The sequence below is a fragment of the Capra hircus genome, chromosome 3, assembly GCF_001704415.2.
Source record: "Capra hircus breed San Clemente chromosome 3, ASM170441v1, whole genome shotgun sequence".
In the NCBI taxonomy this organism is placed as follows: Eukaryota; Metazoa; Chordata; class Mammalia; order Artiodactyla; family Bovidae; genus Capra; species Capra hircus.
Window position 1 is genome coordinate 63037975 of NC_030810.1, and position 27526 is coordinate 63065500.

The 27526-nt window shown below is 37.7% G+C and overlaps 1 protein-coding gene and 1 pseudogene across 2 annotated transcripts in view; both read right to left on the minus strand.

The window, feature by feature from the left end:
• The window catches only part of COL24A1 (collagen type XXIV alpha 1 chain), a 396719-nt gene that overhangs the window by 110300 nt on the left and 258893 nt on the right, over positions 1-27526 (minus strand). The window contains exons 34-37 of the mRNA XM_018045691.1: positions 14372-14425; positions 2048-2101; positions 1467-1520; positions 116-169 (exon numbers count right to left, since the gene is read on the minus strand). Coding sequence (XP_017901180.1) covers positions 116-169; positions 1467-1520; positions 2048-2101; positions 14372-14425 — 216 coding nt within the window. The remainder of the gene's footprint in view (positions 1-115; positions 170-1466; positions 1521-2047; positions 2102-14371; positions 14426-27526) is intronic.
• On the minus strand, positions 20704-21763 carry LOC102187283 (annotated as a pseudogene). Its single transcript, XR_001917831.1, has 2 exons — positions 21676-21763; positions 20704-21636 (listed from the first exon to the last, which is right to left on the minus strand). The product of XR_001917831.1 is annotated as a transcription elongation factor A protein-like 8 (transcript).

The window sequence follows — 27526 nt, forward strand, 5'->3', positions numbered from 1 at the left end:
TTATACCATGCAATAAGGAGATTTTTGCTGGCTCATAGAAAATTAAGTACAATATAATATTTTAAAGATTTCTCAAAAACATCTACCTTATCATAATGTTAAAAGCATAATTTACCTTCAATCCATCTTTACCCTGGAGACCTTCTTCTCCAGGAGCTCCTGGTTCACCCTATTTGGCAGCAGAAAATAATATCTATTATGTTGTTAAATCATTTATCCTAATTTTTATTTTTTTCTCCTCGTATCCATAGATGTAGCAGTTTCATGAACATTTATTCCTAGTTCTACTTTATCTATAAGGAGCACCTGACAATATAATAAACATGATTTAATTTGCCTGGAATAACTCTGAAGATGATGTAAAGAGTTATAGCACTGTAAATTCAAATAAGAGGGTCCTGGAATATTAACAACTTTAAGATAATTAAGGGTAATATATATTCATTTGGTAGCTTTGGAAACAGACACCTACATCTACATTTCTTAAAGACTGTAAATACTGAATCTCATAAAATTGTAGTAGCTTGCTTTTCTGAATTTACATGAATTAATACAACTTAATTCAGTTGAAATCAGTGTACCAGATTTTTAGGTCTGTGTTTTCTCTCTTACACAGGAGAAGCAACATTCAGAGCAAGCCCTGGTATATTTGGAAGCTGTCTTCCTAGCTTAGAACTTGCAGAAGTAAATGTAGAGCTACGGTTTATGAAGTGATTAAAGAAGTGCTAATTCTCCAGCCACCTGAACCATTTAAAAAAATAAATTAATCAGTGTCTTCACAGCTGCCCATTGCTCCCACTGCTGATACTTCCATTACCCTCACCTCATACTGTCTGTGCCCCTGAAAAAAAGAGGAAAAATGAACAAGAAAGGAATTGGATGCCAAAAACATCTCCCAACTTTACCTCTTAGTAAAAAAGAAAACAAAGAAAGTCTCTTAAGATTATCTTGGCCCCTATTATCTTGGGAAAAACCTTACCACAGCTTAAATGAACCACTGTCTATATTAGAATGTAAGCTATCTCATTATAATTATCTAGTTATTTCTTTGAAACTTATTAACTTTGCATGCCTTTAGTTTTTTGTTTTTCTAAACACAAATTATGTTTCAATGCCTTATCTGTCTTGCTAGGTCAAGAAATAGCATGAGAGCTGATCATTAGTATTTGTGCATTTCTTCTTCATGCTAACATCAGTGACATGCACAGTGACCCCACGCATTTGGCAAGGACTCTGCTGAGTACACCTGATTCTGCGAAAAGAATGTGTGAAGTTAGGGCTCTCAATGCTATTAAATAATAATGTGAAGAGTTTAGCATGCAGCTTTTCAAATTATGAAATAAAGACAAACATTTTCTATAATAGAAGAGAAGTTTCCTATACAATCGTTTAAGTCTTTTCACTGAGTTTTCAATCTCTAAGATAGGTGGGCCAGTGCATCAAAACGGTTTCTAGTAGGCACTTACCCGTAACCCTGGCTCCCCAGCAGCTCCAGCACTGCCCACAGGTCCAACATCTCCCTGAAGAAACAAAGGGGAAGATGAAACTCCTTTCTATTAAAACTGCATGTCTAATAATTATGGAGGGCATATTATGAAGATAGGGGTTCCAAAACAATGTTCGTTCCTTTTCTTCAGACTATTTATAATAATTTTACTTTTTCATTTGTGCTCGTGCATGCTCAGTCCCTTTGGTCATGTCCGACTCTCCGTGATCCCATGGACTGCAGTCCGCCAGGCTCCTGTGTCCATGGGATTCTCCAGGCAAGGATCCTGGAGTGGGTTGCCATTTCCTTCTCCATTTCATTTGTATTCCTTCTCATATATACATGTGTGTGTGTACACACATATATATATACACACACACATATATATGCATACATATAGATGACTAAATAATATTTTTGACTCATTTGAGAACACTTTCTATTTTTATCTACTATTCTTTACCTGCTTCCAAGATGGTGGGTGTTCACCAAAATATGGCAAACATAGTGGTCAGTTGTGAAAGGTTTGAGACCCTCTCCTTGACTGTTAAGGGATGTTACCTTTGTGCCTGGCTCGCCTTGCAGACCAGATTCCCCTTCAGTGCCTGGTGGTCCCTAGAAGAGAATGATTTGGCACATTGTTTGTACACATTCCTTCACCGATTCAAACTCAATAACAACCTCCTAAGAAGATGGTAGTAATCTTCAGCCCAAGGATGGAATGTCTATATCCAGCAAAGGATTCTTGTTGTCCCTTTATAAACTTCATGGCATAAGACAAGATAATTTCTGGGACTTTGAAGAGTTCAAGTGCTAAAACAGTATCACCAGAAATCAGGACTTCTTAGATCAGTTTCTCCTAATCCTTCCTCTTACCCTTTAATCTTTGGTTGCGAAAACCACTTCCCACTTCCTCTTTAATTTCTACCCTCATATCCTTATTAGTCTCTATGTTTTTCACTTTGTATTCTTCCCTCCATTTATTTTCATCCCTCTTGGAATATACTTCCTGAAAAACAATTCACTTTCTTTATTGGTTTCATAAAACGTATCACACAAAGAAGATATGAATTACATATATACATATGTATGGCATTGTTTTCCCATTCTCCTTTCACAGGTGGGTTCATTGGGAAGCTTTTGATTGAAGCTTTTATCTTGAAAACATATAACTTGTAATCTCTAGTTATTTATAAGCGTGGTGCTCCTGTAATTACTGTTGTATTTTTGTCTCTTGGAGATATTTATCTTGTTTTTGAGCATACTGTGCATGCCTCTGCTTTCTCTTCTTCCTCACTCTTTTTCTTCTCTTTTCTCTCAGTCTGTCTGTATTTGTATGTATGTGTACTTATATACACAATTATGAACACATACATATGCATTCTATATCCCCATATTTTCAGAGAACAGGGGTGGTTTAAAGCATTAACCTATGATACTAATACAGTTTGATCAGACGTTTCCTGCTTGCTTTTTGTCTTCTAGGAATTCCCTCAATAGTTCTGATCCATGGGTGATAAACCTCCCTATAATTATTAGAGATTAAAATGTCTCTTATGCTATTACAGTATTTTAGAGGAGAAGTTGTTTTCTATCTTGACTCAGCTTCCACAATCCATATTCACTTTGCTTTTTTGAAAATAAAAGCTATAGTGCACAATAGTACAGATGAAGTTATAATGAACCGCCCCAGACCCACTCCTCAGAGGCAACTACTTTACAAAACAATTGTTCCTTTTAGTTTTCCTAATAATCGAGAAATATTCCTCTACTTATTGATGTATTACCTTGCTAAAAGATTAGTTCCCTTAAAACTCTCTCCCTTTTATCATAATTTCACCAATTTTTGGAATAATTATATTATCTAAAATTTTCCACTGGTTACCTTTGTGACTTTACTGTTACAAGAGACAGTGTATTACAGAACTTAAGAGGAAGGACCATGAAGTGAGACTGCCCGAGCTTCTGCTCTGCTTCAGAAATTATAGGATTTAATATTCTATCCTCAGGTTAAAATTCTCTCTCAAGAGAGAATTCCAACTCTCTTTAGATTTCTTCCATATCAAAATTGCTCTTAATCTCCTAGACCTCATCTAGTCCCCAGTTTCACCCAATCTGTCAGCATGCCTTGGCTTTTTTATTCTTAGGCTAAATCCAATGGTTGATCTTCTGATCTCAGTGGTACCTCCTTTCTTATGCCAATCTTGGATTAGCACTTTGAATTGCCTTCTCTATTTCCATTCCTAGTTGAGTATCAATGGGAAAATTATACTCCTGTGCAAAGTGGCATCATTACATATTGAGAGGTATAGTGACTAAGAGACTGGGTTCCCGAAATGTGAATGTGGGCTCTGCCACTACTACTACTTATTGCTCTTGAACAAGTTGCTTAACCATTTCATGTCTCAATTTCCTCATTTGTAGAATGAGAATAACTGTATTACCTCACTGAGTATTGTAAGAATTTATTAATATGATAAAGCACATAGATAATGCTAGGCAAATAGAAATTTCTCTGAAATTGCTACTTATTATTAACAACATCATTATTAATCTAATGCAAATTCAAAGTCTCCCACTTCAGCTTGACTTTTAGTAAGGTATACTTGCTTTTACATGTCTTTAACCATTTTCCTCAACCACTATTGTTTTTTTTTTTTTTTGGCCACACCACGGCATGTGCCATCTTTGTTTCTGACCAGGGATCAAATCCATACCCCCTGCATTGGAAATATGAAGTCTTAACCACTGGATTGCCAGGAAAGTTCCTTCAATCACTGTTCTGGCACATTTTCCTCAATGGATCTACTCAATCCCTACTTTGTATCACAACAGAATCGTCTCCTACTCTGTTAACAACAACAACAACAACAACAACACTTCAAGTTATGAGCTATGACTTTTCTCTGCTTTCTTTAGGTTCAGAGGATGTAGCATAGTATATGTTATCAGCACTGGCTTTTGAATCAGGTTTGGATTCAAAACCAATGTCTGCTACTTGTTAACCATTAACCTTGGGCAAAGTAGCAGACTATGATGAACATTCTTCTTACTTGTCTCAGGAAAGGATATTGCCACCCATTCTGTTGCACCTAGAAATCTGGAAATAATTTTTGACTTCTCTTTTCCCTTTGCTTTTCATATCCCACAAATATGCAGTTTCTCCAGAATTTATACAACAAACATTTCTCAAATCCATCTCCTTCTCACATAGTTCAGACCTCTATCATTTCTTACCTAGTTCAATGCAACAGCTTTTTAGAAGATATACATGTCTGCATTCTTGACTTCTTAAATATATCCTCCTTGAGGCTGCTAAAATGATCTTCCAAAGATACACAGACTTTATCACTGCCCAGTGCCCTTACGGTGACTTACTATAGCCCATAAGGTAAAAAAGTTTAGGGACTTCCCTGGTGGTCCAGTGGCTAGGACTCTGCACTCTCAATGCAGGGTGCTTAGGTTCAATCTCTGGTCAGAAAACTAGATCCCTCATGCTGCAACTAAGAGCCCGCATGCCAGAACTAAAGATCCCACATGCTGCAATGAAGACCTGGCACAGCCAAATAAATATTTAGGAAAAAGATAAATGTTCAAGCCTCTTCATGAGTATGTAAGATTTTTTTATTTGACCCAATCATTTCTCTATAATTTCATCTATCCTTACTCCTTATTTTGACTTTAAGAATCTCTACTGCCTCACTTTTGATTGTTCCTCCTCATACTATGCTGTGTACCCTTATTTTCTCTTTTCATATGGTTAACTTATACTCGGGCTTCTCTGGTGGCTCAGTAGTAAAGAACTCGCCTGCCAAAACAGGAGATGGGGGTTCAGGAACTGAAGAAGATCCCCTGGAGAAGGAAATGGTAACCCACTTCAGTATTCTTGCCTGGAAATTCTCAGGGACAGAGGAGCCTGGCAGGCTACAGTCAATGGGGTTGCAAAAGAGTCAAACATGACTCAGTACCTAAACAACAAACTCATATTCATTCCTTAAAACTCATTACCCTCCCCTTATTTCAACAGAGACAAGTCTTTTTCCCCTTATCCAGTTATGGCTATGTACCCACTACTGTACTCTTATTAAGTCCCGTGAATGTCTCCATCATTGGGTCTAACAGATTGAAGTATAATCATCTTTTACATGATTATCTTCTGGAATAGATTATAAACTGCTAATGGAGTCAGGGATCATATCTCAGCCACACTTGGATTTTCAGTGAATACACAGTGCATAGCAAAAAGGCATTGCATAATCATGGGATTAGAGGAGGAGAAAAGTTTTATTGGAATGTGGCTGAGCAGGTCTGCAGAGGTTAGACAATGCAGAACACTGTTACACATGTTAAGTAATTCGCAATTTATTAAAGACTGAGAGCTGATAAAAAATTTCAACGACAAGGAAAAAAGATGGCGGAGGAATAGGACAGGAAGACCACTTTCTCCCTCACAAATTCCTCAAAAGAACATTTCAACGCCGAGCAAACTCCACAAAACAACTTCTGTAGGCTGGCAGAGGACATCAGGCAACCAGAAAAGTAGACCATTGTCTTCAAAAACAGGTAGGAAAAAATATAAAAGATGAAAAAGGAGACAAAGGAGGTGGGGAGGGAGCTCCGTCCCGGGAAGGGAAGCCCGTCCTGGGAAGGGAATTTTAAGAAGAGAGGTTTCCAAACACCAGGAAACACTCTCCCTGCTGAGTCTGTGGCGAGCCTTGGAAACACAGAGGGCAACATAACAGGAAGGAAAAATAGATAAATAATTAAAACCAAGAGATTACAAGCCCAACAGTAACTCCCCCAGCGGAAAAGCAGCACAGACGCCTGCATCCGCCATTGGGAAGTGGGGGCAGGGCAGGGACGCGCGGGAGGCGCGGGCTGCAAAGCTTTGTAAGAATCGGGCAGGAACGCCCCACGCGCAACCAGAACGATCTAACTTGGGCTAGCAAACCAGACTGTGGGATAGCTACCACGCGAAAAGCTCGAACATAAGACACCCGGACCCAGCACAGAACAAAGGACGGAACGGAAAAAGCCGGCTGCAGACCATCCCCCACCGGGGACAGGCAGCCAGAGCCGTAAGGGCTGGAAAGGGGCAATTGCAGACCCGGAGAGACTTTACTTACCTAACTGCAAGCAGGCTCCTTTGCTAAGACTTCTGGGGGTGCTGGACAGTCACCATCTGCCTCACGGGGGGCGCCAGCGGTCTACCCAGAAAGCTGAGCAGCAGTGGCAGAAAAGGTGACAAGCCGCGGCGATCGTGCTCGCCAAACTCCTGAGCTACTCGGACCTGGGAAGGTCACAAAGCGCAGTCCCAGCCGAATCTGGGCCTCTGAGGGCTGCCTGAGCGCCGAACCTCAGCGGCTTGGACCAGGGAAGCGCACGCAGCCTAGGGCCGGCCCCAGACGGTTCCCGGCTGAGCATCGTAGAGCCGGAGCGGTTTGTGCGCCTCGAGAAGGGACAGGTCAAGCGGGGCTGAGACACTGTGTGCACACGACAGTGCTATTTGTTTGCAGCATCCCCCCTCCCCACAGCGTGACTGAACTAGTGAGCCTAAAGAACCAGCAAACAGAAGAAGTTAAACAGAGGGAACCACCTTGGAAGTGATTCCACATGGCCCACAACATCAGAGAAGGGCCAGATATATTTTTACTATTTTTAAAATCATTCCTTTTGTTTTGTTTTGTTTCTTTTTTCTTTTTTTTCTAACTTTTTTAAATTGTTAAGTCTTCTATTTCTCCTCTAATTTTTATTTCTATAACCTACTATTACTATTTAAAAAAAAAAAGGCTTCTTTTTTTTTAAGGCAAACACCATATATAGTCTTTGGATGGTTGTTGGTGGGGTTTTGTTTTGTTTTGTTTTGTTTGTTTTTTTGTTTGTTTTTTTAAATAATTCTTTTCTTTTTCTTTCTTCCTTTTTCCTTCTGCTTCTTTTCTTTAATATTGTATTTTTGAAAATCCAACCTCTACTCTAGATTTTTAATCTTTGCTCTTAGGTTTTTGTTGTCACTTTTGTACATTTAAGAACCCAAACTTCACTACCCAAGTTTACCTGAGAGTGAGATTACTGGCTGGACCACTCTCTCCTCCTCTGGACTCTCCTTTTTCTCCACCAGGTGGCCTCTGTCTCTTTTCTCCCCCATCTCTTCTCTATCCAACTCTGTGAATCTCTGTGTGTTCCAGACGGTGAACACCTAAGGAACTGGTTACTGGCAGGATTTGTCTCTCTCCTTCTCATTCCTCTCTCTTATCCTCCTGGCCACCTCTGTCTACTTCCTCCCTCTCCTCTTCCCCGTATAACTCTGTAAATACCTCTGAGCGGTCCAGACTATAGAGCGCACATAAGGAAGTGACTACTGGCTAGCTTGCTCTCTCCTCTTTTGATCTCACCACATCTCATTCCAGTTACCTCTAACTACCTCCTCCATCTTCTCTTCTCCTTGTAACTCAGTGAACCTCTCTGAGTGTCCCTCAATGTGGAGAAACTTTTCATCTTTAACCTAGATGTTTTATCATCGGTGCTGTATAGATGGAGAAGTCTAGAGGCTACTGTAAAAATAAAACTGAAAACCAGAAGCAGGAGGCTTAAATCCAAAGCCTGAAAACATTAGAGAACTCTTGAATTCAGGGAACATTAAGCAATAGGGGCTCATCAAATGCCTTCATACCTACACCAAACCAAGCTCCACCCAAGGGCCAACAAGTTCCAAAACAAGACATACCACGCAAATTCTCCAGCAACACAGGAACACTCCCCTGAGCTTCAATATACAGGCAGCTCAAAATTATTCCAAAACCTTTGATGTCTCATAACCCATTACTGGTCATTCCACTGCACTCCAGAGAGAAGAAACCCAGCTCCACCCACCAGAACTCCAACACAAGCCTCCCTAACCAGGAAACCTTGACAAGCCACTGATAGAACCCCACCCACAGTGAGGAAGCTCCATAATAAAGAGAACTCCACAAATTACCAGAATATAAAAAGGCCACCCCAAACGCAGCAATACAACCAAGATGAAGAGACAGAGGAATACTCAGCAGGTAAAGGAACAGGAGAGTTGCCCACCAAACCAAACAAAAGAGGAAGAAGTAGGGAATCTACCTGAGAAGGAATTCCGAATATTGATAGTGAAAATGATCCAAAATCTTGAAATCAAAATGGAATCACAGATAAATAGCCTAGAGACAAGGATTGAGAAGATGCAAGAAAGGTTTAACAAGGACCTAGAAGAAATAAAAAAGAGTCAAAATATAATAGATAACGCAATAAATGAGATCAGAAACACTCTGGAGGCAACAAATAGTAGAATAACGGAGGCAGAAGACAGGATTAGTGAAATAGAAGATAGAATGGTAGAAATAAATGAATCAGAGAGGAAACAAGTAAAACGAATTAAAAGAAATGAGGACAGTCTCAGAGACCTCCAGGACAATATGAAATGCTCCAACATTCAAATTATAGGAGTCCCAGAAGAAGACAGAAAGAAAGATCATGAGAAAATCCTTGAGGAGATAATAGTTGAAAACTTCCCTAAAATGGGGAAGGAAATAATCACCCAAGTCCAAGAAACACAGAGAGTTCCAAATAGGATAAACCCAAGGCGAAACACCCCAAGACACATATTAATCAAATTAACAAAGATCAAACACAAAGAACAAATATTAAAAGCAGCAAGGGAAAAACAACAAATAACACACAAGGGGATTCCCATAAGGATAACAGCTGATCTTTCAATAGAAACTCTTCAGGCCAGGAGGGAATGGCAAGACATACTTAAAGTGATGAAAGACAATAATCTACAGCCCAGATTACTGTACCCAGCAAGGATCTCATTCAAATACGAAGGAGAAATCAAAAGCTTTACAGACAAGCAAAAGCTGAGAGAATTCAGCACCACCAAACCAGCTCTCCAACAAATTCTAAAGGATATTCTCTAGACAGGAAACACAAAAAGGGTGTATAAACCCGAACCCAAAACAATAAAGTAAATGTTAATGGGATCATACTTATCAATAATTACCTTAAATGTAAATGGGTTGAACGCCCCAACCAAAAGGCAAAGACTGGCCGAATGGATACAAAAACAAGACCCCTCTATATGCTGCTTACAAGAGACCCACCTCAAAACAAGGGACACATACAGACTGAAAGTGAAGGGCTGGAAAAAGATATACCACGCAAATAGAGACCAAAAGAAAGCAGGAGTGGCAATACTCATATCCAATAAAATAGACTTTAAAACAAAGGCTGTGAAAAGAGACAAAGAAGGCCACTACATAATGATCAAAGGATCAATCCAAGAAGAAGATATAACAATTATAAATATATATGCACCCAATATAGGAGCACCGCAATATGTAAGACAAATGCTAACAAGTATGAAAGGGGAAATCAACAATAACACAATAATAGTGGGAGACTTTAATACCCCACTCACACCTATGGACAGATCAACTAAACAGAAAGTTAACAAAGAAACGCAAACTTTAAATGATACATTAGACCAGTTAGACCTAATTGATATCTATAGGACATTTCACCCCAAAACAATGAATTTCACCTTTTTTTCAAGTGCTCATGGAACCTTCTCCAGGATAGATCACATGCTGGGCCATAAATCTAAACTTGATAAATTCAAAAAAATCGAAATCATTCCAAGCATCTTTTCTGACCATAATGCATTAAAATTAGATCTCAATTACAGGAGAAAAACTATTAAAAATTCCAACATATGGAGGTTGAACAACACACTTCTGAATAACCAACAAATCACAGAAGAAATCAAAAAAGAAATCAAAATATGCATAGAAACTAATGAAAATGAAAACACAACAACCCAAAACCTGTGGGACACTATAAAAGCAGTGCTAAGAGGAAAGTTCATAGCAATACAGACATACCTCAAGAAACAAGAAAAAAGTCAAATAAATAACCTAACTCTACAACTAAAGCAACTAGAAAAGGAAGAATTGGAGAACCCCAGAGTTAGTAGAAGGAAAGAAATCTTAAAAATTAGGGCAGAAATAAATGCAAAAGAAACAAAAGAGACCATAGCAAAAATCAACAAGCCAAAAGCTGGTTCTTTGAAAGGATAAATAAAATTGACAAACCATTAGCCAGACTCATCAAGAAGCAAAGAGAGAAAAATCAAATCAATAAAATTAGAAATGAAAATGGAGAGATCACAACAGACAACACAGAAATACAAAGGATCATAAGAGACTACTATCAGCAGTTGTACGCCAATAAAATGGACAACGTGGAAGAAATGGACAAATTCTTAGAAAAGTACGATTTTCCAAAACTGAACCAGGAAGAAATAGAAAATCTTAACAGACCCATCACAAGCATGGAAATTGAAACTGTAATCAGAAATCTTCCAGCAAACAAAAGCCCAGGTCCAGACGGCTTCATAGCTGAATTCTACCAAAAATTTCAAGAAGAGCTAACACCTATCCTACTCAAACTCTTCCAGAAAATTGCAGAGGAAGGGAAACTTCCAAACTCATTCTATGAGGCCACCATCACCCTAATACCAAAACCTGACAAAGATGTTACAAAAAAAGAAAACTACAGGCCAATATCACTGATGAACATAGATGCAAAAATCCTCAACAAAATTCTAGCAATCAGAATCCAACAACACATTAAAAAGATCATACACCATGACCAAGTGGGCTTTATCCCAGGGATGCAAGGATTCTTCAATATCCACAAATCAATCAATGTAATTCACCACATTAACAAATTGAAAAATAAAAGCCATATGATCATCTCAATAGATGCAGAGAAAGCCTTTGACAAAATTCAACATCCATTTATGATAAAAACTCTCCAGAAAGCAGGAATAGAAGGAACATATCTCAACATAATAAAAGCTATATATGACAAACCCATAGCAAACATTTTCCTCAATGGTGAAAAATTGAAAGCATTTCCCCTAAAGTCAGGAACAAGACAAGGGTGTCCACTTTCGCCGCTACTATTCAACATAGTTCTGGAAGTTTTGGCCACAGCAATCAGAGAAGAAAAAGAAATGAAAGGAATCCAAATTGGAAAAGAAGAAGTAAAACTCTCACTGTTTGCAGATGACATGATCCTCTACATGGAAAACCCTAAAGACTCCACCAGAAAATTACTAGAGCTCATCAATGAATATAGTAAAGTTGCAGGATATAAAATCAACACACAGAAATCCCTTGCATTCCTATACACTAATAATGAGAAAGTAGAAAAAGAAATTAAGGAAACAATTCCATTCACCATTGCAACAAAAAGAATAAAATACTTAGGAATATATCTACCTAAAGAAACTAAAGACCTATTTATAGAAAACTATAAAACACTGATGAAAGAAATCAAAGAGGACACTAATAGATGGAGAAATATACCATGTTCATGGATTGGAAGAATCAATATAGTGAAAATGAGTATACTACCCAAAGCAATTTACAAATTCAATGCAATCCCTATCAAGCTACCAGCCATATTTTTCACAGAACTAGAACAAATAATTTCAAGATTTGTATGGAAATACAAAAAACCTTGAATTGCCAAAGCAATCTTGAGAAATAAGAATGGAACTGGAGGAATCAACTTGCCTGACTTCAGGCTCTACTACAAAGCCACAGTCATCAAACAGTATGGTACTGGCACAAAGACAGACATATAGATCAATGGAACAAAATAGAAAGCCCAGAGATAAATCCACACACATATGGACACCTTATCTTTGACAAACGAGGCAAGAATATACAATGGAGTAAAGACAATCTCTTTAACAAGTGGTGCTGGGAAAACTGGTCAACCACTTGTAAAAAACCACTTGAAACTAGATCACTTTCTAACACCACACACAAAAATAAACTCAAAATGGATTAAAGATCTAAATGTAAGACCAGAAACTATAAAACTCCTAGAGGAGAACATAGGCAAAACACTCTCTGACATAAATCACAGCAGGATCCTCTATGACCCACCTCCCAGAATATTGGAAATAAAGGCAAAAATAAACAAATGGGACCTAATTAAGCTTAAAAGCTTCTGCACAACAAAGGAAACTATAAGCAAGGTGAAAAGACAGCCTTCTGAATGGGAGAAAATAATAGCAAATGAAGCAACTGACAAACAACTAATCTTAAAAATATACAAGCAACTTCTGCAGCTCAATTCCAGAAAAATAAACGACCCAATCAAAAAATGGGCCAAAGAACTAAATAGACATTTCTCCAAAGAAGACATACGGATGGCTAACAAACACATGAAAAGATGCTCAACATCACTCATTATTAGAGAAATGCAAATCAAAACCACAATGAGGTACCACTTCACACCAGTCAGAATGGCTGCGATCCAAAAATCTGCAAGCAATAAATGCTGGAGAGGGTGTGGAGAAAAGGGAACCCTCCTACACTGTTGGTGGGAATGCAAACTAGTACAGCCACTATGGAGAACAGTGTGGAGATTCCTTAAAAAATTGCAAATAGAACTGCCTTATGACCCAGCAATCCCACTGCTAGGCATACACACCGAGGAAACCAGAATTGAAAGAGACACATGTACCCCAATGTTCATCGCAGCACTGTTTATAATAGCCAGGACATAGAAACAAACTAGATGTCCATCAGCAGATGAATGGATAAGAAAGCTGTGGTACATATACACAATGGAGTATTACTCAGCCGTTAAAAAGAATTCATTTGAATCAGTTCTGATGAGATGGATGAAACTGGAGCCGATTATACAGAGTCAAGTAAGCCAGAAAGAAAAACACCAATACAGTATACTAACACATATATGGAATTTAGAAAGATGGCAATGACGACCCTGTATGCAAGACAGGAAAAAAGACACAGCTGTGTATAACGGACTTTTGGACTCAGAGGGAGAGGGAGAGGGTGGGATGATTTGGGAGAATGGCATTGAAACATGTATACTATCATGTAAGAATTGAATCGCCAGTCCATGTCTGACGCAGGATACAGCATGCTTGGGGCTGGTGCATAGGGATGACCCAGAGAGATGTTATGGGGAGGGAGGTGGGAGGGGGGTTCATGTTTGGGAACACATGTAAGAATTAAAGATTTTAAAATTAAAAAAATTAAAAACTAAAAAAAGAAAAATTTCAAGGACAAGGAAGATATGACAAAAATACACTGGCAACAAATAGCTAAGGAATAATAGCAGCTGAAGGAGACATGGAATAAGGAGCATTGGCAATAGGAACACAAAGAAAATGAGAGTTGAGACACTGGTGGGAGCTTATTAAGGGGAAAGCACAGCAGATTGGACAGGATGAAAGAGGAAGAGGAGTCTGGGAAAGCTCTCAGTTTGAGGTTCCTGGACATAAGAGGCATCTTTCAGTGAGAGGAGAATAAAGAGAATAACAGTGTGAAAGTGATGGGTTTGCTTTAGACATTTTGAATTTGAGAAGTTTGTAGGCTGTCTAGGTGCATATATAGAAGACAATAGGAAATCAATAATTAAAGCCAAAGGGAGAGGCCTCAGTTAGAGCTATCTAGCTGAGAGCTTATTATTCTAAAATATACCTTGAATGAGTCACTTTTCAGTATTTTTCTATAATGGAGTGAAGGGCTATCAACATTAACTCTAAATCAGTAAAGAGAAAGTTATATTTACTTTTTGTTCTGTTATTTAAATGAACTGTTAAGAGAAAGTTACATGTATAAAATTAGGCTCATAGAACAGTTATCCCTGCTTTTAATAGAACTTTAGATTTTATTTTCTGAATATTAAATAAAGTACCATAAAATTATTCTTCAAAATATATATCTAAGATATCAACTTTAGCTTTGAAAAGTCTTACAAAAAATACTGAGTACTGATGAGCCAACAAGAAACAACCCCAAGAAAAATTACCTCAGCACCCATTTCTCCAGGAGGTCCAGCATCACCCTGTGGTCCTCGTGGTCCCTATATTAAAACAAAATTTAAGATGTGAGAAATAAAGTTCACTCTATATTTCAATTAATATGTGCATATAATTATATCATATGTAACAACACATAATACATTTATCAATGTATTACTTTACTCTGTATAGTGAAGTGAAGTCGTTCAATCATGTCTGACTCTTTGCGACCCCATGGACTGCAGCCTAACAGGCTCCTCCGTCCATGGGATTTTCCAGGCAAGAGTACTGGAGTGGGTTGCATTTCCTTCTCCAGAGGATCTTCCTGACCCAGGGATTGAACCCAGGTCTCCCGTACTGTAGACAGATGCTTTACCATCTGAGCAACCAGGGAAGTCCCTTACTCTATATAAACAAAATTAAATCTTTACTTGATTCATCTTTTTTTGTTAATAATATTAAGCTTTGTTTGCATTCAAAAGGAAAGAAAGGATGGCGCCTTTCATTTTTTCATTCCCTAAATCACTCATTCATTCAACAAACATTTAATATAGTGCCTAGGGCTTTCAGAATTATCTTATTTAATGAGTATAACAATCATGTGCATGTGTGCACGATTAGTGGTGTCAGCTCTTTGCAACCCATGATCTGTAGCCCACCAGGCTCCTCTGCCCATGGCATTTTCCAGACAAGAGTATTGAGTGGGTTGCCATTTCCTCTTCCAAAGGACCTTCCCGACCCAGGGATTGAACCCATGTCTCTTGCATCTCTTGCATTGAGCAGACCAATTCTTTACCAACTGCACTACCTGGGAACCTCCCATGATAATCATAGATCTACTTAATATTCCTGAAAAATACATGGCAGACAAAGTAGCATTTTTAAAGAAGCAAATATATGGTCTCCAAATAAATAAAAATATGCTTGAGTTTGCTAGATGGTACATTTTATCACAGTAGTGAGTCCAGTTGAACAATTCTTCTATTTCATATGAATAACTGTAACAATGTTTACATGGGATAATCACTAGGCTGCAATAAAATGCATGTGGGACATTTATGGAGATCTTTTCCCCTGTAATACTTAATAGTAAATATAAGTAAATAAACACTAAATAATTAGTGTGCGAAGCCATTTCAGTTCAGTTCAGTTGCTCAGTCGTGTCCGACTCTTTGCGATCCCATGAATTGCAGCACACCAGGCCTCCCTGTCCATCACCATCTCACGGAGTTCACTTAGACTGACGTCCATCGAGTCAGTGATGCCATCCAGCCATCTCATCCTCTGCCGTCCCTTTCTCCTCCTGCCCTCAATCCCTCCCACCATCAGTCTTTTCCAATGAGTCAACTCTTCACATGAGGTGGCCGAAGTACTGGAGTTTCAGCTTTAGCATCATTCCTTCCAAAGAACACCCAGGACTTATCTCCTTTAGAATGGACTGGTTGGATCTCCTTGCAGTCCAAGGGACTCTCCAGAGTCTTCTCCAACCACAGTTCAAAGCATCAATTCTTCGGTGCTCAGCCTTCTTCACAGTCCAACTCTCACATCCATACATGACCACAGGAAAAACCATAGCCTTGACTAGATGGACCTTAGTCAGCAAAGTAATGTCTCTGCTTTTGAATATACTATCTAGGTTGGTCATAACTTTTCTTCCAAGGAGTAAGCGTCTTTTAATTTCATGGCTGCAGTCACCACCTGCAGTGATTTTGGAGCCCAAAAAAATGAAGTCTGACACTGTTTCCACTGTTTCCCCATCTATTTCTCAGGAAGTGATGGGACCAGATGCCATGAGCCAACTTTTTCACTCTCCACTTTCAATTTCATCAAGAGGCTTTTTAGTTCCTCTTCACTTTCTCCCATAAGGGTGGCATATCTGAGGTTATTGACATTTCTCCCAGCAATCTTGATTCCAGCTTGTGATTCCTCCAGTCCAGCATTTCTCATGATGTACTCTGCATTGAAGTTAAATAAGCAGGGTGACAATATACAGGCTTGACATACTCCTTTTCCTATTTGGAACCAGTCTGTTGTTCCATGTCCAGTTCTAACTGTTGCTTCCTGACCTGCGTACAGATTTCTCAAGAGGCGGGTCAGGTGGTCTGGTGTTCCCATCTCTTTCAGAATTTTCCACAGTTTATTGTGATCCACACAGTCAAAGGCTTTGGCATAGTCAATAAAGCAGAAATAGATGTTTTTTCTGGAACTCTCTTGCTTTTTCCACAATCCAGCAGATGTTGGCAATTTGATCTCTGGTTCCTCTGCCTTTTCTAAAACCAGCTTGAACATCAGGAAGTTCACGGTTCACGTATTGCTGAAGCCTGGCTTGGAGAATTTTGAGCATTACTTTACTAGCATGTGAGATGAGTGCAACTGTGCGGTAATCTGAGCATTCTTTGGCATTGCCTTTCCTTGAATTGGAATGAAAACTGACCTTTTCCAGTCCTATCTAAAATTACTTTAGATAGATTAACACTTGTTAAGTAAATATTAGTCACTCAGTTGTGTCTGACTCTTTGCAACCCCATGGACTGTAGCCCTTCAGTCTCCTCTCTCCATGGGATTACCCAGGGAAGAATAGAGAGGGGTTCAATTTCCTTCTCCAAAACACTTAATGCTATGTTTCCAGCCACCCAAAAAAGGTGTTTGCAGTTTTTGGTCTTTCTGAAAGATAGTACAAAGAAGATGATTTTTAGATTCAGAAAATTATAAGTTAGTTAAAATTCTATGAGCTTATGCTGCTAAGTCGCTTTAGTCGTGTCCGACTCTGTGCCACCCATAGACAGCAGCCCACCAGGCTTCCCCGTCCCTGGGATTCTCCAGGCAAGAACACTGGAGTGGGTTGCCATTACCTTCTCCAATGCATGAAAGTGAAAAGTGAAAGTGAAGTCGCTCAGTCGTGTCCGACTCCTAGCGACCCTATGGACTGCAGCCTACCAGGCTCCTCCATCCACGGGATTTTCCAGGCAAAAGTACTGGAGTGGGGTGCCATTGCCTTCTCCATCATGAGCTTACAGTCTATCACAATTTTGTACACACTTCACTTTTAAAAATATATTAATAGGGAAAAAGTTGTGACATGGTTGGTTATCTTAAAATGTTTTTCTAAGTTGTATTAATGTTCATTTAAAATATTCAAAAAGTATGGAAACTACAAAAAGAAACATAAAGTAAATCATCTGTAATCTGTCATACAGAGATGACACTGCAAATATACTTGCATATTTCCTTCTTGTTCTTTTGTGGGAGCATATTTATAAATAACTGTATCTGTTTAATGCTTAAGAGTCTATTATAAATGCAAATATTTCATCATATTTTAAATATTTCACAACAAAATTGTTCAATATCTATATAATATTATATTCTATTTAACATTCTGCAGTAATATGATTTATAATTTTCTTAATGCTAGACAGCTATATTGTTTTTAATTCTTATTTACAATAAAAGTTTGCTTTTATTATATACAAGTTAGACTGTAAGTGAATGTTAAATCTGTTACATCAGAAAATATTGCCTAATAGTTGAGATAAATATTTGAATTAGAATTAAAAGGTTGGTATGTAGGTATCACAAATTTTCTTACTCAACAACACAGCCATTAAAGGTTTTAAGAAGTCACTAATATTTTTCAATTACGGTTTGTTACATGTTATGCACAGTAATTCAAAATTTATGGATCCTCCTCAGAATGTTGTTTTATCCTAGTAGAAACACACTGAGAGAAACATGATAGCATTATTTGCTCATAACATCAAGTCAACTTTCAGAAAGGTTGCAAAAACACAATGTATAAAATTAGAATCTATCTCATTAAATTCATACCAGCATAGAATGTTATTTTATCAGTAAGTTATTTTTTAAGTTCTTCATTTTTGACGGACCAACTAGTATGTTAAAATTTTATATGTTTGATTACCAGTGAGGTTGAATATTCTGTCATTTGTTTATCAGATTTTTGAAATACTCTACATGTTGCCTGATTATGCTCTTCGCCCATGTATGTTGGGAGTCATTTAAAAAATTTTGTAGAGTTCTTAACTCTTTCCTTTAACTCTTTCCTTTCCTGTTTTATTGCTAACATTTGCCCAGTTTGTGACATGTCATTTTATTTTAAAAATATAATGTTAAAGATAACTTCCCCCCCAAATATGTTCACTATAGAATACTTGAAAATACATAAAAGTAAAAATTACCCTAAACCACCATTTAACCCTTTTAACATTTAGTGTATCTCCTAAAATTTGTTTTTTATAATTGTACTTATTGATTTTTGGTTGCACTGGGCCTTTGCTGCTACATGTGGGCTTTCTCTAGTTGCCGCAAGTGAGGGCTACTCTTCATTGTGGCATGTTGGCTTCTCATTGTGGTGACTTCTCTTGTTACAAAGCACAGGCTCTAGGCACATGAGTTTCAGTAGTTGTGGTTCATGGCCTTAATTGCTCTGCAGCAAGTGGAATCTTCCTGAACCATGGATTGAATTCATGTTCCCTGCATTGGCTGGTGAACTCTTATCCAGTGTGCCACCAGAGAAGTCCTCTCCTTAAATCTTATACCATTTAAAACAAAAAATTAGGCTGGAAGAAATTTAAAATTTTCATGTACTTAAACCTAAATCTTTTATGATTTTTTCCATCATATTTAAGTTGAAAACATTTCCATTAAAAAATTTCATCTACTCTTTTGTTAATCATGGTTTTAAAATACATATCTATTTAAACCATTGTTTTGATGTACAGTATGAGGTAAGAATCAAAACAAACTTTTAACCAAAAAGCAATACATCCTCAGTTTAGTCACTCAGTAGTGTCCGACTCTTTGCGACCCCATGGACTGCAGCACGCCAGGCTTCTCTGTCCATCACCAACTCCTAGAGCTTGCTCAAACTCATGTCCGTTGAGTCAGTGATGCCATCCAACCATCTCATCTTCTGTCGTCCCCTTCTCCTGCCCTTAATCTTTCTCAGCATCAGGATCTTTTCCAATGAGTTCTTTGCATCAGGTGACCAAAGTATTGGAGCTTCAGCTTCAGCATCAGTCCTTCCAATGAATATTCAGGACTAATTTTCTTTAGAATTAACTGGTTTGATTTCCTCGCAGTCCAGTGGACTCTCAAGAGTCTTCTCCAATGCTACAGTTCAAAAGCATCAATTATTCGATGCTCAGCTTTCTTTATGGTCCAACTCTCAAATCCATATATGACTACTGGAAAAACCATAGCTTTGACTGTATGGACCTTTGTTGGCAAAGTAATGTCTCTGCTTTTTAATATAATGTCTAGGTTGGTCATAGGTTTTCTACCTTTCACATGATACTGTAGTGAATGCAACTGATTAGTTTTCTTGAAAATATCAGGCTGTTTCATGCCTGAATGTCTTTCCTCATGTTAAGTCCATAGTTTACACAGGGTTCACTCCATGTTGTACAGTTTTGAGAAATGCATAATATCAGGTATCCACTTTCACAGTATTATACAAAATAGTTTCATTGCCCTAAAATTCCCCTTTTCTCCACTGATTCATCTCTTGGCCGCTTCCCCCAATCCCTGGCAACCATCATTCTTCTTTACTGTCTCTAAAGTTTTGTCTTTTCCAGAATGTCATGTAGTTGGAATCATATGGTATTTATACTTTTAAGATTGGTATTTTTCATTTAGTATGTATTGAAAAGTTACTCTATATCTTTCTGTGGACTAATACCTCATTCCTCTTTATTGCTGAACAATATTTCATTGTATGGGTATACCATAGTTTTTTTAACCATATACACTTTGAAGGACATTACTTGTTGCTTCTAATTTTTAGCACCTATGAATAAAGCTGCTATGAACATTTATGTGCAGATTTTGGGCAGACACAGGTTTATACTTATTTTAGTAAACACCAAGGAGTATGATTGCTGTATCATTTGGTAAGAGTATGTTTAGCTTTGAAGGAAGCTGCCAAATTATATTCCAAAGTTGCTTTCCACCAACAATGAATGAGAATTCCTTTCGTTCCACATCTTTTTTAGCATTTGGTAATGTCAGTGTTTTGGATTTTAGCCATTCTTAAAGATGTGTAATGGCATGCCATTATTTTAACTTGCAGTTCTCTAATGACACATGCTGCTGTGCAGATCTTAATTTGCCTCTTGCCATCTGTATGTCTGTTCAAACCTTTTCTGTATTTTTTTAATTGAACTGTTTGTTTTCTTATTGTTGAATTTTTTTTTCTGTAATAATTGCCAGTTTTATTCCTCTGACTAAGAGATCCAGAGGTATTTCAAGGTTTACATTTTTTTAATAGTTCTTTTATCAAGAGTTTAAGTGCCCCCATTGCCCTTATAAGCTGGTTGCAAATTATTTGATTGACTCTTAATTAATACAAAAACTTTAATTCTCTTTGTGTGTGTGATGTGTTCATTACAAAATACATATAAGCAAAAAAAAACAGCACACAGAAACAAGCACAGTTAGATATCTGATATATGCATGTATGTATACACACGTGAGCACACACACAATTTGAGACTTTCTCCTACATATGTGAGCTGGTACTAAATATGCTGCTTTGTAACCTGTTATGTTTTACTTTACAATATGAAATGAACATATTTTCATGCATATGTACGAAATTTCCCAATCGAAAAATAGACCTAGAGAATGTGTCAAAATACAAAATGCAGATGCTGAAAACAAGGAAACTATACCTAAAACAAAACTCCACCAGATGATTAAAAATAAAGCAAAAGTCACAGATACATCAGGAAATGCTAACAGAAAGCTGGGGCAAGATTTTAATATCAGAAAAAAAAAAAAAAGAATTCAAGGCCTAAAGCACACGGGATAAGGACGGCTGCATGAATGTCTTTGCTTCCAATGCATCATCACAAACTTGTTTCTTACTCTTCTTATCTCTTCCCTAAGCCTTTCCAACTCATCTGCTCCTCTTATCATTTCTTCAGGGTCCAAATGCCTAACGGGAGTGTCCTCTTTATATTCCCTGACCAGGCTGAGTCAGCCCTCCTCTAAGGTTTCCTTCTGCTTCCTGGCTTACACCTTCTTCAGAAGGTTGAGGATTTCCTTCTGCCTCCTGTGGTACAGCTTCCAAAAGGCAGTCTTCCTCAGCCTTTGGCATGTTCTGTGGTTTTCTTTCATTTTCTCCACAAGACTTTTGCATGTTGAGTATTTTTTGATTTCCTTTTTGAATAAATTAACCCTGCAGGGATCCAGGGAATTTTCCTCCCTCTTCCCTCAGTCGATTTGGGTCGCTCCCCAAAGACCAAGAGTCCTGCAGACCGACAAGACTGCTTGGTGAGGAGGTCAGTACCTGAAAGGATCCCGGGCACTTTTCTCCTTCTCCAGCTACAGGGAGCTGCTCCTGGGAAACAGGCCCTGGACTATAAGGACTTCTGCACACGTCGACCTTACTGTTGAATTTTAAGAGTTCTTTCTGTATCTTTGGATACAAGTCCTTTAACAGATATCTGTCTTGCAAATATTTTTTCCCTGCTACGTGATATGTCTTCATTCTCCAAACATGTCCAAAAATAGAAATTTTTAGATTTTAATGAAGTCCAACCTATCAAAATTTTCATTCATGTATCATACTTTTCTTGTATCTGAAAACATGATTGTTGTAGAAAATGAGTGTCATTTCATGATACCTTAAATCTCTGAAAGAATTGACTAGTAAGACCATCCAGGCCCAGTGCTTTCTGTTTTGGAAGGTTACTAATTATTAAGTTTAAAAGTTTTTTTATTTTACATTGGAGTATCATTGATTTACAATGTTGTGTTACTTTCAGGTACATGGCAAACTGATTCAGTTGTATTGATTCAGTTTCCTTAATCAAAATAAGACTATTCAGGTTATCAAAGTTTCCTTGTCTAAGTTTTGGTGGATTATGTCTCTCAAGGAACTTGTCCATTACACCTAGGTTATCAAATTTGTGAGCAAAGAGTTATTCATAATATTCCTATATTGTCTTTTTAATGACTTTGGGATCTGTAGTGAAGGCCCTTTTTTCATTTTTACTATTAGTAATTAAACTCGTCTCTTTTTTTTTTTTCTTGATAATCCTGCCTAAGGTTTCACCAATTTTATTGGTCTTTTCAAAGATTTTTTTTTTCATTGATTTTCTCTACTTTCCTGTTTTTAATGTAATTGATTTCTGCTCTGATTTTTTTTTAACCCATTTATTTTTAGGCTGTTTGGTGTCCTTGTTGCTGCGTCCAAGCTTTCTGTAGATGTGGCAAGCAGGTGCTACTCTCTAGTTGTGGTGCACAAGCTTCTCTTTAGGGTGGCTTCTCTTGTCACAGCGCAGAGGCTCCAGCATGCATGGGCTTCAGCAGTTGCAGCACGTGGGCTCAGGAGTTGTGGCCCATGGGCTTAGTCACCCCCGGGCCACGTGGAATCTTCCTGGACCAGGAATCAAACCCATGTCCACTGAACTGGCCATCTGCTCTAATTTTTTTATCACTTACTTTTTTCTGTTTACTTTGTATTTAATTTTCTATTCTTTTCCTAGTTTCCTAAAGTGGAAGCTTGGATTAGTGATTTTAGATCTTTCTTTTTCTCTAATATATGAATTTAATACTACAAATTTGCCTCTAAGCACTGTTTTCACTGCATTCTACAAAGTTTGATAAGTTATATTTTAATTTTCATTTAGTTGAAAATATTGTCAAATTTTCTCTTGAGACTTCTTCTTTGAACCAGTGTTATTTAGAAGTGTGTAGTTTAAATATTTTTCAGTTATGTTTCTCTTACTGAAATCTAGTTTAATTCCATTATGAATAGAGAATATATTTTCTATGACATCTCTTTGAAATTTGTTAAGGTGTGTTTTATGACCCAGAACACAGTTGATCTTGGTGAATATTCCATGTTAGCTTAAAAAGAATGTATATTCTGCTGTTATTGGATTAAGTCATCTATAAATGGGCTTCCCTGATGGCTCAGAGGGTAAAATGTCTGCCTGCAATGCAGGAGACCTGAGTTTAATCCCTGTGTCAGGAAGATTCCCTGGAGAAGAAAATGGCAACCCACTCCAGTACTCTTGCCTGGGAAATCCCATGGATGGACTGAAGCCTGGTAGGCTACAGTCCACGGGGTTGACAGAGTAGGACACGACTGAGCGACTTCATTTATACTTTCACTTTCATAAATGTTGATTAGATTCAGTTTTCTAATGGTGATGTTCAGTTCAACTATAATCTTACTGATTATCTGCTTGCTGGATCTCTCAATAACTGATAAACAGATGAGTGCTAAAGTCTCCAACTGAAATAATAAATTTGTCTATTTATCCTTGGAGTTCTATCAGTTTTTGCTTTACGTAATCTGATGCTCTCCTGTTAGATTCATATACATTAAGCACAATGATATCTTCTTGGAGAATTGATACCCTTATCACTATATAGTATCCCCCTTTATCCCTCATAATTATCCTTGATCTACAGTGTATTTTGTTTGAAATTAATATAACTACTACAGTTATCCTTTGGTTAGTGTTAGCATATCTTAGTCCATTTTGTCCATCCCTTTACTTTTAATATATCTGTGTCTTTATATTTAAAGTAGGTTCCTTGAAGACAACATATAGTTAGGTCTCATTTTTCTTTCTACTCTCTCTGTTTCTTAGAACATTGACATTTCAGTGATAACTGATATAGCTGTAAGACTTACTATATTTATTACCGTTTTCTATTTGCTACTCTTCTTCTTTCTTTTTTTAGTTTCCATTCTTTCAGTTCAGTTCAGTCGCTTAGTCATATCTGACTCTTTGCAACCCCATGAACCACAGCACACCAGGCCTCCCTGTCCATAACCATCTCCCGGAGTCCACCCAAACTCACATCCATCGAGTTGATGATGCCATCCAACCATCTCATCCTCTGTCGTCCCTTTCTCCTCCCGCCCTCAATCTTTCCCAGCATCAGGGTCTTTTCCAATGAGCCAGCTCTTCGCATGAGGTGGCCAAAGTATTGGAGCTTCAGCTTCCACATCATTCCTTCCAATGAACACCTAGGACTGATCTCCTCTAGGATGGACTGGTTGGATCTCCTTGCAGTCTAAGGGACTCTCAAGAGTCTTCTCCAACACCACAATTCAAAAGCATCAATTCTTCGGCGCTCATCTTTCTTCATAGTCCAACTCTCACATCCATACATGATCACTGGAAAAACCATAGCCTTGACTAGATGAATCTTTGTTGGCAAAGTAATGTCTCTGCTTTTCAATATGCTGTCTAGGTTAGTCATAACTTTCCTTCCAATGAGTAAGTGTCTTTTAATTTCATGGCTGCAATCACCATCTGCAGTGATTTTTGAGCCCAGAAAAATAAGGTCTGACACTGTTTTCACTGTTTCCCCATCTATTTCCCATGAAGTGATGGGACCAGATGCCATGATTTTCGTTTTCTGAATGTTGAGCTTTAAGCCAACTTTTTCACTCTCCTCTTTCACTTTCATCAAGAGGCTCTTTGGTTCTCCTTCACTTTCTGCCATAAGGGTGGTATCATCTGCATATCTGAGGTTATTGATTTTTCTCCTTTCAATCTTGATTCCAGCTTGTGCTTCTTCCAGCCCAGCCTTTCTCATGATGTACTCTGCATATAAGTTAAATAAGAAGGGTGACAATATACAGCTTTTACATACTCCTTTTCCTATTTGGAACCAGTCTGTTGTTCCATGTCCAGTTCTAACTGTTGCTTCCTGACCTGCATACAGATTTCTCAAGAGGCAGGTCAGGTGGTCTGGTATTCCCAACTCTTTCAGAATTTTCCACAGTTTATTGTGATGCACACAGTCAAAGGCTTTGGCATAGTCAATAAAGCAGAAATAGATGTTTTTCTGGAATTCTCTTACTTTTTCAATGACATTAAGACTTTTGATTCCATTTTCTCTCTTATTTTGGCATATAAATTTCACTTCTACTTTAATATGGATGTATTATTTTTGCTTACATACTTCTAAAGCAATTTAAGATTGTCATGAAGATTTTAAGATGGGTATGGTTAATGCCGAACTCCTAACTTATATATCTGATTTTCTTCTTGCCTCTTTCAATCTTTTCTGCAGTTTCATTCTCTTCTATCAACATTTATTATATGTGGAATTTCTTCAAAGTTCATCCTAATATCTTTTTCTCTTTCCTATATGGTCTCCCTAGACCAATAACCCCAATATTTTAAATTTCAGGATATTATTCTGGTGGTTCAGATGATAAAGAGCCTGCCTGCAATGCAGGAGACCTGGATTCACTCCCAGCATTGGGAAGATCCCTTGCAGAACAGAATGGCAACTCACAACAGTATTCTTGCCTGGAGAATCACATGGACAGAGAAGTCTGGCAGGCTGCCGTCCCTGGACTCGCAAAGAGTTGGACATGACTGAGCGACTAACACTTCAGTTTTTACTTCTTTCTGTTTTGAACACCACAATCAACTGCCATCTTCACATTTTTCAAAGACACCTCAGATCAACATAGCTAAATTTAATCTTCCATTCTCAAACATAAATTGCTGCTGATTTTTTTTTCAGTTTTAATGAGAGATAACCTATTGATACTTCAAGCCACAACCTTAGAAACCATACTTCAGATATTTCACATACTTTACATCTTTCTCCTGTTGATTTTATCTCATTTGGGATATTTTATACCTACTTTTTTTCCTCTGCTAATCAAAAATGTTCTACTGTATCTTATCTGGACTGTTGTAACAGAAAGGCTTTCTTGGTCCATTCCTATTTGGTTTGGGTGAGCTTTATGAAACAATAAGACAATCATAAAACTAGCCCTATCCCTTCAAAGATATCTCTTTGTTCTTATGCTAAAAATGCATATCCTTGGGAATGGGGCTTTAGAGTTGCATGTGCTCCGTCCCCTGCCTCCCTTTCCATCCTCATCTTACACTCACTTCCCACTCGATTCCCTGTGTCACAGTCTCACTGGCCTTCTTTCAGGTCTTCAGATTAATATATAAGGCTTTCCCCCAGGTCATGACTTCTCTCTGGCATGACTTTCCCCCATATTTGCTTAAGTAACCCACTCTTCATCCTTCAGTTCACAGCACAAATTCTCCTCTTCTGGAAGTTTCCCTAACCCTAAATTAAGATGGTTTATTTTGTTATACATTCCCTTAGATTTTACTAGGTAGCTCAAATATGTGAAACAAAGCCCATCACACCCATTACAAATTGATTTATATTTTATTTACCAGAGCCACTGACCCTGGGACCTGAATGTCAATTTTTAAGCTTTTTCAGCCATTTGGTCATTTACAGTTACAACAGTAAATCTTTTTTTGTATAAAACTTGGTATTATCTCTGTTGTTGTCATAGCTCTGTTGATACGCTTATTGTGACTTAAATGCATTCTTTATTGAGATTAGTTTTAATGTTGTTTCACTTCAGCTAATATTACCAGCTAAATGATTACATCATGGGTATATGACTTTTTGGTTAGTGCTATTTAACAAACATGCACTAGATAGATAAATATGCCAGATATTGTACTAAGAAAGAGGATGGCAAAGATGAAAAAAAAATGGTCTCTGACTTCAAGGAGCTATAGTTTCTTTAGAAGAAAGAGATATTTAGATATTTGCATGATTTTTGATCAAACAAATATTAGAAGTGGGATGGCAGGTTAAGAGATACAAACCAGAGAAAACTGAGAAGAATTTAGTTTGATAAAAATCAATATCACATTTAAGATTCTATATTTGGAAAAATTACACACATAGTCAAATCTTTACTTATTGTTTGAAGAGCTTATACCACAGGCTAAATGTATAAAGCAGGAAATGAACACAGATGGATAAGAATAGTTCTTTGACTATTAGAATTTTCCCCTTCATACTAGCTAAATGAACTGTGCAAAAACCACTTATAAACTTTTGTGTCATGTGATGGATAAGATCAACCACACAGTAGTTTTAAAAACATTTGTATTGTAAATCTTAGGAGCATGTTACTGCACATTACATCTGATACCATTAGCCAGAAGAATGACTTCATAGGCAATAAAGAATATATTGTGAGAAAGAAGGTGTGGCAAGGCATTTCATTTTCACAGTTCATTTTCCATGGAAAATCTATAACTGAGTCCTATGTATGAAAATGTGTAAGTTTCTGAATTATTGACTTACTACCATTTCTGTCAAGTTTCCAC